This window comes from Bacillus rossius, chromosome 1 (assembly GCF_032445375.1).
Source record: "Bacillus rossius redtenbacheri isolate Brsri chromosome 1, Brsri_v3, whole genome shotgun sequence".
Lineage (NCBI taxonomy): Eukaryota > Metazoa > Arthropoda > Insecta > Phasmatodea > Bacillidae > Bacillus > Bacillus rossius.
The window spans coordinates 242,634,048-242,647,173 of NC_086330.1; the positions used below are offsets into that span (position 1 = coordinate 242,634,048).

Below are 13,126 nucleotides of genomic sequence, written 5' to 3' on the forward strand. Positions count from 1 at the left end.
TGAAAAAAGAGATTGAAATTGATACAAATGTTTTGACCAAAGGCATTACAAGTGATGGAGAGTTGGTGTTACGGGTATTACCCAGAAACCAAGCAAGCGCCAAGCCAGTGGAAGACTCCCAACTCCCCCAAGACAAAAAAAAAGCAAGACAAGTGAGGTCGAATGTTAAGAAGATGATCGTTGTCTTTTTTCATGTTTGCGGAATTGTGCACAGGGAATTTGTTCCCCTTGGCCAGACTGTTAACTAGCACTTTTATTTTGAAGTTTTTAAAACGTTTGCGAGAGGATGTGCGGAGGGAATGCCCAGAACTTTGGTGATCAGGTGACTGGTTCCTTCATCACAATGCCCCACGCACACGACTTTACGAGTGAACGGTTATTTGGCCTCTCAGGAGTGGTCTGTCGTTCCCCACCCTCCATATTCACCAGACCTAGCCACGTGCGACTTTTTCCTGTTCCTGAGAATACAGAAAAATCCAAAAGGGAAGTGTTTTGATGATGCGGAAACAGTAAAAACAGCTTCGCAAAGGGCACTGGAGGATATCAAAGTTGAAGAGTTCCAGAGGTGCTTCAAAAAGTGGGGAAAAAGATGACAAGTGCATCGCATCTAATGAAGAGTACTTTGAAGATGACTGGAGGTATTATGTAAAAAAAGGTAATACATGTTTTATGACAAAAGTATGTTTTTTGCCCCAACCCCCCCCCCCCCCCCAAATCTTATAAATATAAATATGTCTACTATATTGTTATATTGTTTCAAAAATAGAGGAATATCACTGTTTATAAAAAATTTCTAAAAACACCCCCATTTTCCTTTTCCACCCCTTAAAGCCATATTTTGGTATCTCTTGATGAAATTTAGCACACTTGACCAAAGAACTGTCTAAATCAAAAAACTACTCCCATTCTCTATCCACCAGTAGTTTGAATTTCTGAAATAAAACATTACGTATTTGAATTAAATTTATTCACTCTCTCTTTTGACACTGTGTAAAGCCCCAAAAATTCAGAGAACTCCAGCTTATAACAGTATATACATTAACTCTATATCCACTGTAAATATTTTGTGTTACAAAAGTTATGTAACCAAATTTAGATAGTTTTTGTATCTATTAATATAAAAAAGTTTAGTATTAAATCAAAATGAAGTTTGACTTCTAACATGCATACATAAGTACATGCACACTATGTTTTATTAGTATTTCATAATTTGTGATAAAAAGTTTAAATACAAAAATTTATTTCAGGATGTACTTGTAGCTAAACATTTTTCTACATTAATCGGAAATTTTTTCGATATTCCACATTTATGGTATAAATAATGACAAGATTTTATAGGTTGGTTCAAAAATATGTAATTTCTGTGTTAGTGTTTTTATTTTGAATATTATTTATTTATAAAGATGGTTTATTATTCACCAAATATAACAATAAAAGTTTGATACTTACTGCACCAATTAGTATATTTAAAATACAATAAATTATTAAAGTAACATATGTAGCACAAAAATTAAAATAAATTCGCAAGTATTTATGTATTTGAAAATTTTATCCATGTTAGTAATGAAAATTAAATTAGTACAATGATGAAAGTTCAAAAAAAAGTACAATTAATTTTTTCCTCTGCTTTGGTCTATATTTATAAGTAACAACTTCATCATTAAAAAATAAATGATTTTCATTACACTAAATGATATAAATTTGTGTTTTGAGTAAAGTTCTGTAAAAATTTTCATTTATTTACTAATTTGAGTTGTATTTTGCTGCTATAAGCTGAATTAAGTTGTATTTAGTATTGTGCAATTTTAGGAGTTATATATTACTGTTTTATAGCAATTTACTGCAAGATCTTGTCACTAGTATAAACTAAATCTTATTTATTATTTATATCATGAATGTTTTTCATTTTTTTAATTTACTAGCAATTCACACAATTACATTAAAAAATTACAAATATTACTGTAATACTTGCATTTTTTTTACTTCAGAACACAATAGTATAGTCCAATCTATTTGCAAAATTTCTTTGCGGAGAATTTTGGTTGGAGCAACAAATCCTTGTAATGTCTTAATATTGATGTCACTAAACTGCTTCTTTCACTAATTCAGAACAAACAATTGTAATAGCAAGAAGCATGCTAGCCAGCCTGCACATTTGAATGCGGGTAGGGTGCTGCCCATTACCGCAACATGCCTAATCCAATTAGAAACAGCTTCCCTCCGCTTCTCCCCTCCACAGCACTTTCTCATTGGGACCCCGAGACTTATCTGCGGCTCTGGAGGGTTTGCCGGTACCAAGTCTGAGTGTGATGACTGTGACAATCTGAAGCACGCCTAGTCTTCATTGCCGCGCTCCGAGGCCAGGCTAGCAGCCGTCCCTCACCCAACCCAAGCCCTGCATGCGGACATGTGTGGCTCCCCCCGCCACCACCTCCTAGCGCAGGCCCAACGAAACATCGCTACACAGCCTGCAATAACCTGCCACACTACATTACTTTTAGGTGGTACATATGGAGGCCATGTGCTAAAATACCACTATAACAGCATAATAGCAACACATGTTTATTGTTGACCCAATCAAAGCAAAAACTTTGCAAAAGTTTACACCGAGACTTATAACATGCTGGTAAATTACTTATTTTGTCTAAGCATATTTCTGTGATACATATTTTTAAAAGCTCATTTTGATACTAATCAGAATTATTATCAGCACATATTGCCTATCATTGTAACAGTACTATGCCTGTCTACCTGTTAAAATATTAACATATTAATAATTAGCAAACAATATCAAATGTCCATATGAAGCGTACATTGTCTTGTCTGATAGTCATGTTCTTGCTGATTAATATTACTGACATCTGTGCTCTTGGGGCATCATTTAAACCTCAACAATCCTTTTACAATATAACTGTTCACATACAAACATTTAACTATGATATACTTTTTTGTAAACATAAATTAGAGTTAAAATCTAATTATCTCTCATTTTTACCTTTCTTAATGGCATTATCTGCAAAGTAATATAGTAAAAGGCTAATACTTAGCCAAACAATAAACATGACATGACTTTCTTTCACACCTCCTTGTAAGAAAAATGAGAAAACTTAATGTAATTTTCAGGTTGACTGGTAGAAATGGTTTTGACATGTATTAACTTGTGAAAACATTTTATATAACATGCCCAAACACTGACCTTATCAAATAGAAAAAAAAAAAAAGAAATGCTCTCACCTTGCCAGCTGTCACGGGCATTGGTTTTGGACCCATGCCTGGTCCAGGAAACCCATGCGGGGGGCCGTGCATTACCATATGATGCATGCTGGGCCCTGGGCTGTGGCCCATCGAACCCATGCTGCCCATGCTGTGGTGCGAGTGAGGCGAATGATGATTCATAGGGCTCATCGCCCCCATCGAACCCATGCCCATGTGCGCATGTGGGCTGCCCATCGGACCGGAGCCGCCACACATGCTTGCCATTGGACTGTTGTTCATGGGACTTCCACCACCCATCGTGTTCAATGGTCCTCCCAAAGGTCCATTGTTGAGGTGACTGCTTATGGGTGGTCCCCCCATCGGGCTACCCATCGGACCACCACCGCTCATGGGACTTCCCATAGGCCCGCTGTTCATCATCGACCCACCCATGTTGTTCATGGGACTTCCCATCGGTCCTCCAGAGTTCATGTGCCCACCCATGGGACTGCCCATCGGAGGACAGCTGTTCATAGGACTTCCCATGGGTGGGATGTTGTTCATGGATGACCCACCCATGGTGTTCATCGAACCAGGTGGACCTCCCATAGAGTTCAGAGACACGGGCGGCCCTCCCATGGCATTCAGAGAGTTCGTTGGGCCGCCTAAGGCATTCATGGGACCAGATGGAGCACCCATGGGGCCGGCTGGGCCTCCCATGGGGCCTAGGGGCCCAGAAGGACCACCCATGCCCCCCAGAGGGCTCATGCCACCCATGTGGTGTGCATGGTGATGGTGGTGATGGTGGTGGTGATGGTGATTCAAGTGCATGTGATGCGCATGGCTCATTGAAACTTGTGGAGGTGAATCGTCAAATGGGTTTGACGCTACAATCGTGTCGCCATAACCTGAAAAAAAAATTAAAATAAAGTTGGTTGCACAGACCTATATCACTTGTACTGTATATTTCTCATAAAATAATCATAAGGCCTATAACAAATAAAACACTTTCTTAAGCATGGTTTAGATATTTTAATATATATTTTCAGGCACTACATGTGAAATGTGAACTAGTCCAGTCTACAAAGAGATTTAGTTATGAGGAACACACACTGAATGAAAGTACTTAGTACACTGTATTAAGTACTTAATTTTTGACATGAATACACCTTATAAATCCATATGCCAGTTAGAAAAGTGGAGAGTAACGAAAGAAAGGGTAGATTTCAATACGTTATAAAATATAAACGTATGTGTGTAGTATGTGTGTGTGTGTGTAGTGTGTAGTGTGTGTGTGTCTTTCTCTTTCTTTCTCTCTCTTTCTCACACACATACACACAGCATAATCTGGAAATTTGGAGCAATGTAGTTTTTAATAACAATATTAAAAACAATTTCTCTATACCTTAGATTAGGATTTTCATTCAATTAACCTAGCATTTCCTGCTTTATCGAGTTTTGTCCAATTAATTTGGATTTCTTAACTGATCCTGTTTTTTTACTTGATTAGTTTTTTTTCCCAATAATCAGGGTATTGAGTCAAAATAAGTCTTGTTTGTTTTAATAGGAATTTTGTCAATTAACAAGGGTGTGGTTAGTAAATGAGAGGTTTGCTTGAGTAATCAGTGTGTTGTTCAATCAGTGAAGATTCTATGCAAATAATTGTAAATCTTTTCAATCATTCATTGCTTCTCATTCGATGCATTTGGATGGTCTTTTTTTTTTTGCATGAATAGAGATCAATTATTGTACTTCATTTCAATAAGTTCAGTGAAAGCTATAATACCTCAGATAATAAACACTTTTTTAAAACATTTTTATAACAGAAATTTGTACGAATTTTCTTTCACAAGTGTTATTACTATAAAATTCTACAATGGGCCAAGACTTGAAAACTTGAGCTGAGTTGAGTGAGTAGCTTCAACTCAAATGCTTAAAAGTAGAGTTCCCTTAGCTTGATCGTAAGAGACTCAAAAGTATTTTTTTTTTAATTCTATACGTCTACATATTCTAAGTATTTGACAAGTGCAGCAAACATAAACTTACGCAGAATACCGTGTTTTCTCGCACAATCGTCGCACATTTTATTCTAAAATCAAGTTTGAAAAGTAGGGGTGCAACGATCATGCGGGAAAAAAAATTTTTTGTTAGGTTAAGCTATTCATAAAAAAACCTGTTCATGGAAAGTACGTTTATTTAAAAAAACAAAGGTGGAGTATACAAGAGCACGCCAAAAAATTTATATTAATAATTCATTAAACAAAAACCTTTCTTCTTCTTTAAATAGAAAACCCAAACTGTAACGCGAACGCAGGCCACTTGAATCTGCGACGTGAACTAACGCATAACTATTGCCGTAGTACACGTTTATCAGGAAAGAATGCGGGCCATCAAATGTAGTTAACTCGGCACTCGACAGAGAGCGCGCGCTGCATACAATCGGGAAGATATCGATATTCGACTACGTGCGCGCGCTCTATACGGAAAACAACATAACCAAACATGAATGATGCCAACTAGCACTGGCTACATGTTCATAAGCGGTACACCGTGGCAACGCAGACGATCAGATAAAGATAATAACGTTTAAAAACGTCTTTAAAAGAAAATTTACACGTCAGACAACTTTGCATTTCCGTTAATTAAATAGCAAGTGGTAATGTCAGAATAAATATTAGATTTCTACTTTAAAATACATTGTTTTATACGGAAAAGATATCAACACCGGTACCCCGCGGCGACGCAGACGATCAGATAAAGATAATAACGTTTAAAAACATCTTTAAAAGAAAATTTACACGTCAGACAACTTTGTATTTCCGTTAATTAAATAAGTAAGTGGTAATTTCCAAATAAATATTAGATTTCTACTTTAGAATACATAGTTTTATACGGAAAAGATACCTAAACAAAGCGCTCGGCATCTAATAGCTGGACCAAAAACATAATTCGACGTTTAAGCGAGAAGTTTTTTATCCCAATTTTGACGGCCAAAAATATAGGTGTGGTGAATACGCGCGTGCAACGATTATGCAATAAAAGAGGGTAATATGCAAATATTTTATCGTGAAATATATTTATGTATTCCTGCCATTTACGCAGTTTTCTTAAAGTATGAGATATTCTATTAGTTTCTCAATCAATAGTATCATTCATGTTCGGTACGAACTGAGTAAAACAAAAAAGTAGTATCTTAAAGTTGTATCTTTATATCTTTGATTATCTATTCACAATGTTGGATGGCTATATTATTGAATATACATGAGTCTATAAAGCAAATGTTTAGTTAACAGCTTTTTTAAAAATATAAAATAGGAAGTTGGAACATGCATAAATATTGTCATAACTGATGTGGATGAACTTGTTGTTAACCAGAAAATGATGTAAGAAATTAGAAAAGTATGACTATAACTACCCTTTTTTGGTTATGTTTCAACTTTTTGTTTAAGTAATTTTATAATGAAAGATCAGTTTTTTATCAAGTCCATTGAATGATGTTAAAATAATGTTAATTCAGTTATTTAAATACACAAAACATTACATATTCTGGAATTTTGATCAATATAAACTAAAGTAAAAGGTCGGGTCACACTAATACATTACTAATACATACTTAATATACAAATAATAAGTAATACATTATTAATGTAGCTGACTTAACCTAACCAACATTTCTCTCTTAAGTTATTCTTTCCTTTATTTCAAAGAAACCACTTTTCTGCAGGATTACCAAAATATTATGAACACATATTTCTAAACAAAGCAAAAACATAGATGCTGATAATATTTACTTTACAAATTTATCTGTCTTAGTACAAACGATGAACTACTTTCCACATTTACTAAAGTAATATATTTACTCATAAGTTTCTACCACTATCCTATATAAAAACACATAAAAAAACTTCTGAACCACTCAAACTTGATTCAACTTGACAGCATAAATAAAAAACTCAGCTCGACTTAAATTAAAAATCTGCAGACTTGTCTATGTAAAACTCCATTAATTTAAGTGTTTTCATAATACAGCTTCAATATATTCTTATTTTTTAGTACTAATCACAATTTTGTTTAAATAAAAATACATAAATATTTTATAATAAAACACTATATTTAATTACTGATGATCTATTACTTAATAGATTACAATGATTTACATTATAATGTCCAAAAGAAAAAGCACTGGCACATAAGTTTTTTTTTGAGGCTCTTAGCTGCTTACTGAAAGTATAGCACCTTATTTGAAATAACTGTTATTAATTAATAACATTTATTTTAATTAAATTAGTAAAAAAGTTACATGCAAACAAGTTTTTGTATCTAGGTATTCAAATAGGTGGTAGTTTGACAAGTGTTATCCTAAAGAATGTGGAATGAAAAATAATTGGAATAAAACTCAAAAAATCAACACCCATAAATGAGAATCAAATATGGCATCAGAGAATTTTTGGGATAGACCCAGATATATTTTTTTCAGTTATCTAAATGTAAGAATGAAGGCACAAGAAATAAGAACAGCTATTGTTAGTAATAGGCTTAACACAGCATTAAGCCCTCATAACTTAGTAATCATTTGCGACCTTGCACATTAGTTTATCAGGTGCCACTCCATGTGTACAGATTATCATCATGTGGACAATTCTATTCACCCTTTTAAAGGACTTATAATGCATACATGTTTCTGTGATAAAACGTTTAAACATACCACAAAAAATCACTAAAAATGGACATTGTACATGCATTGTGAGCCATTAAATGTTAAGATTTTTTTTTAGTTTAGTGAAAGTGTTCATGTATGTCACAGTGTGTTGTTATATGAGATAATTTAATCACAAATATTACGAACGATTGGAATAAATATTTCAATAATAAAACTTTTTATATTTGCAAAAGGGTTTTTGAGAATTAATATTGCAAGTGCAGCTTGTTTAATACTGTGACAATGAGTATTTAAACGGTCTATTCAATAGTGCCAAATAATAGGCAGGAACATAAACCACGAAAATGGACTCTTATAGAAAACCAGACTGGGTGAAATCTGTGTAATTATAAAAACATTAAAAATATATTTGCAGACAAATAGATTAAATACGTGCAAAGTTATAACAAAAGCAGCAAATGCACACAAGCATATTAGTTGAAATAGTATTCAAACATTTAAAAGGATTACAAGTTACAAATTACATTATAAAGACAGCCAGAATTATACCATAATCTCAAGAAATTATGATTACCAATCTTCAAAAAAGGTTTACATATAAAAAATACAGACAATTATTAGACTTTAGACTATACAGCTACGAAATTACAATTAAGAAGAAAATTTTGTAAACACCATGTGTGAAGCTTCATTTTATAACAACGTGCTGGAAATTAGGTATTTCGGCACATTTTTTTTAAAATTGTTATTATAATTTTAAATTATTTTTGGAAATCTTGTTTTTCATATTTATTGGTTACAAAAGGGTGATTTACACTTTGTTAGGCTGGTGTACTCTACTTAGTTAAACTTTGCGGCAGAGTGGCCCGAGGCACCTTTTCTCAGGGACGAATCTGATCTTTTGCTAGTCTAATGAAGACGTTAGCAAGCCAGATGACATTTCTCCCACTTGCCATCACGTCCGTGGTCTGTAATATCATTTCCCTGCATGACTAAATTTGCACACAACAGCTCTGGACGAGTTGTTACCATTTATCAGAGCCGAGCTGAGACCAGCTCTTCCCGTCACGCATACGTCTTAGGTTCACTCATAGAAAGTCACGTTAGGACGCATTTTCCCAGCCTCTTTGCATTTTCTTGTCCACCCTCACCCCCCAGCTCCCCCCCTTGGTTCACAGAATTTGGCCCAGGATCATTGCCCTGACGTGAACTCGCCAGACAGTGGCCGACTTCAAGGACGATTTGCCACAGAAAAAATATGTGCAGATATAGACCACCCACGACATCTAGTGGCAAAAACAGTTACTTCTGCACTTGTCGCCAGCGAGTGGAGCTAATGCCCGCGACACCTAGTGGCGACTTTGCTAACCTCCTTCTGTCCTTCCCCTTTAGGCCTCCAGAGAGCAGCACCGGCTGCGCCATAAGGCCCTATGCTTTCCACTCGCGTCCAGTAAAAGTTGATTGTATGTTGCTTTCTGTGCCCGCCGGTAGAGCGCGGTGGTTGTCCTTCGGCGCATCAACTGATGTGTTGTTGTTACGCCCACCTTGGTCACCTCCGGAAGTTCTCGGCCCAGAGCCGAACCTTCCCCCTCTTTTCCCTAGGGACGAGCGCCCGTTTTAATTAGGAGCATTGTCCGCCATTGCGGCACTTAGACTTCGGCTACATACCGCGTCATCTCGGCGTCCCCTCTGTTGAGAGGCTTTTTCGCGGCGACGATGAACTCTTTCGAATAAGGAATGTAGTCAGCAGTGTTAAGGGATGTGATCCCAGTTTCAAAATGTAGAAGTAGCCAGTCAGGCATTGTCATTAGGCAACAAGTTATGTCTTAGTTTAAATTGTATTATTTTTTTATTTTCCTAAATCATTGTTTCTTCCGCGTCCTCCGCGCTATTCTCGGTCCGCGCCTTTTGGAGTCCTGCGCGAGACTATTCATGAGTCCAGGAGCTACACCCTGTTTAGTGAGTACTTCGGTCTCTTTTCCTCCCCAAATTCCTGTTTGTTGGCCTTTTCGCACCAACTGTGTTTGACTGTCTGGAAGCAGGTCTAATTCGTCTGAATTTGACTTGTTTCAGACAGGGTCCAAAATTTGGGAGCTGAAATTGCACCCAACATGTTGTGCAGGACCTCGAGCTTCGAGTCTCTTTAAGAAGAGCTTTATGCCAGCCAGAAGTCCAATTTTGAAGCCCCGGGTGATATTTAAAATATAACTTCTCCCTACAACTGTAAGCGTGTGTGTGCCTGTATGCCTAGCTACTACAACTGCATTTGACACAGTTACTTATATTTGAGTAATTAAAGATTAATATTTTCTCAAATTTGATATTACGGTGTAGTATATTTTAAGGATAAAGCATATTAACTGGCTGGCAAAGTATGGTGGTTGGCTGTATTCGTGTATGGTTAGTACCAAAACTAATAATATAAAATGAGTAAATCAATATCAGAATATTACTATATATTATTGATACTTAATTTTCAGCACATAGGTAGGTACAACACTTGAAATGAATACTCATGATCTGTACAAGTTTGAATAGAAAAATTATGTTCAGATACCCTAACGTTGCACCAGCTTAGGAATATCCTACCAAATACAGATAGCCAGATATAAATGAACCTGGGCCAAGTTTTGATACTACACTGTCATTACTGAATTCTCAATGGTTAAAACTACCGGTACTAGCTCTATATGTGGTAGATCATGTTCTTCGGCCACTCAAGACTTCTGAGTAGATCGGTGGATGATCGCAGGAACTTGTAGAAAGGGACGCTGTAAGCGAGTTCTAATCAACTACGACTGCCGTAGGCTACGATTCAGTGACTGGATCAGCGAAACAAAATGGTCCTGAAAACGCGGTTCAAGGAAAGTTCTCACCACGAGATGACAGGAATGAGATGTAGAAGTCGCTATGCTGGAAGCACTCACGAAACGCCTCGTATGTCGTGGTAAGGCGTATACCATGTATTCTGAGGTAGATGATCTCAGAAATCTCCTATCTGAATACTCTGCTAACACTGTAGTCTTTAACTAACGTGGTTGACACGAACTTCTTGTTTCCATTGCGGACACCAGGTTTTTGGCGACACATCGCAAGGGAAACGTCTTCTATCGACCATGGCATCGTGGAATTCCCTCTATTCTTTCATTTTTCCTTTTACAACTTCCCAGGATTGTTGTAGCAACCAGCGAGCTCGCAACTAGGAGGAAGAATACTAAGCAGTCGTAGTAAAAATTAAATGTACTATAATTAAACCTGTGTATAACTCATGTAAAGCTTGCAGAAAAAGGAATTGGCATCCAAAGAATAATAAATGAAGACAAGAAATTATTAAACTGCGGCAATTTCCAAAGACTAAACATACTGTCTTGCCTTAGCTATCCCTATTAGTGTGGTTGCTGGTACAACTTATAATATATATGCATATTTAAAAATAATAATTAATTTACAATAAACATGAAATAGTGAAATCAACCTATAAACGGGTGACTGTTTACACAACCAACAGACGAACTTATCTTAATGAATCCCAGCGAGCAGTGGTATAGGGTACTTAAGAAATAAGAATATGTGAAAGTGTTTAAATCAAACGATAATTACAGTAATGTGTGGACGAATTTAACATGCTATAATATGTCAGGAAGGATACTTTAAATTTTTTTGTGCTTTATTTGTTGTTTAAAGTAAAGTATGACTTGTTTTAATAATGAGTCAACCCCCTTTTAATAACTTTAATATATTGTTAATAACCCTTCATTGTGAAACTTAAAGAATCCAAAACAAATGGCAAACAAATTTAATTTAATTACTTTTAAATAAACCAGGAAACCTATAGACCAATCTACTTATGTAGTGATTTATTTATTTCTTATTACCTATATCTATTTAAACGATCCACTAGCTCCCAAGTTGCTTGTGTGCAGGGAGTATCATATTGTCTTGTTCACCACCTCGTGCTACCTCTGGTAATACTTGCCTTTTTCTTTATATTTTCGCTCAGCTGTTTCCTAGGATTTTTTTTATTATATTAAAATAATATAATTTTGGGGCACGAGGGGCGTTACAACAAGAACATTACAAACTTTTTCAAACTGACATAGATAAAGCAAATGTGATTAACAAAATATGACTGCCATAAACATCAATGGTCACGCAACCAACTTTGGGTGATAAAACAGTAACTAACTGTGTAGATGTGAGAGGACAAAACTACATGGCACAGACTATGAAAAACAATAAAAATATTAACACTTACAGGGCATAAAGCCAGGTGTCATTCGGAAAGGTGAAAATTTAACTGAAATTAACTGAACTAACTATATGGTATGGCCACCTCGATGATACACAACATCACAGCTCCATGACAAATTCCTTGATACACACACTGCAACTAGAAGACTGATTCAAGAAACTGCCAAAAACGAGGGAGACACACAGCTCTCACACTCTGTCATACATGTGAGAGCCACATCAGCTCACCACAAGGGGGAAAACAGGACCTAGATACCTGATGCACCCAGTGACTTGATTTTTATAGGTCTCACAATTTCTTCGTGGAAGGAAAACACTATCACTGGTTCAAGTTTATTACTCTATACCTATAGCATTTAAAATTTATTCTTACTTTATTGTAGAAACAGATTTGGTATAGGCCAACTTACATGCAGTTTCGTTAATTGGTAACTTTGCAGCAGCACATAAACTGCTAGTTTCTACATTTCTATCTAGATAGCAATATACATGTTGATAATAAGGATTACAGACTCTGGGAGCCAATCTCTGAAGTTAAGCCCAGCAACTACAAACATTGATAGTATTACATATTGTTTTCAAATTACAGCTTCTATTGTTGATATACTATAGGACCAATCATATTGTTACAATTTAATAATGTTGTTGTGGAAGAACTGGGTTCATAAGGGCTAGCCCAATTAGGTTTTATTACAGTTTTATAGAATACTAATATTTACATCAATAATAAATCATATTTAAAAATGCCTTATCACCAATTACTCCCACTTAAAAATGTTTATCTTCAAGTCACTCAGTGTCTGTCAAGTTACAGTCCACACTCCTCACTGGGCTGCACTCCTGGAGCAACTCTCACCGCACTCCTCACGGACTCTTGCCAAAAATCTGTCGCAGAACTCACCGCGGGACTCTGTCGTCAAACTCTTGCCGAACCCGTGGCACTCACTGTCGCGGGACTCATCACGGGCTCACACGGCACCCGTCGCTGAACTCTCGCCTCACTCCATCGCCAAACTCTCG

The 13,126-nt window shown here is 36.2% G+C and overlaps 1 protein-coding gene across 2 annotated transcripts in view; it reads right to left on the bottom strand.

Moving 5' to 3' along the window:
- LOC134527424 (protein pygopus-like) overlaps window positions 1–13,126 on the bottom strand; it is a 127,304-nt gene that overhangs the window by 85,351 nt on the left and 28,827 nt on the right. For both annotated transcript variants that reach the window (XM_063360097.1, XM_063360096.1), the window contains exon 4: window positions 3,235–4,103. In XM_063360097.1, the coding sequence (XP_063216167.1) occupies window positions 3,235–4,103 (869 nt within the window). The remainder of the gene's footprint in view (window positions 1–3,234; window positions 4,104–13,126) is intronic.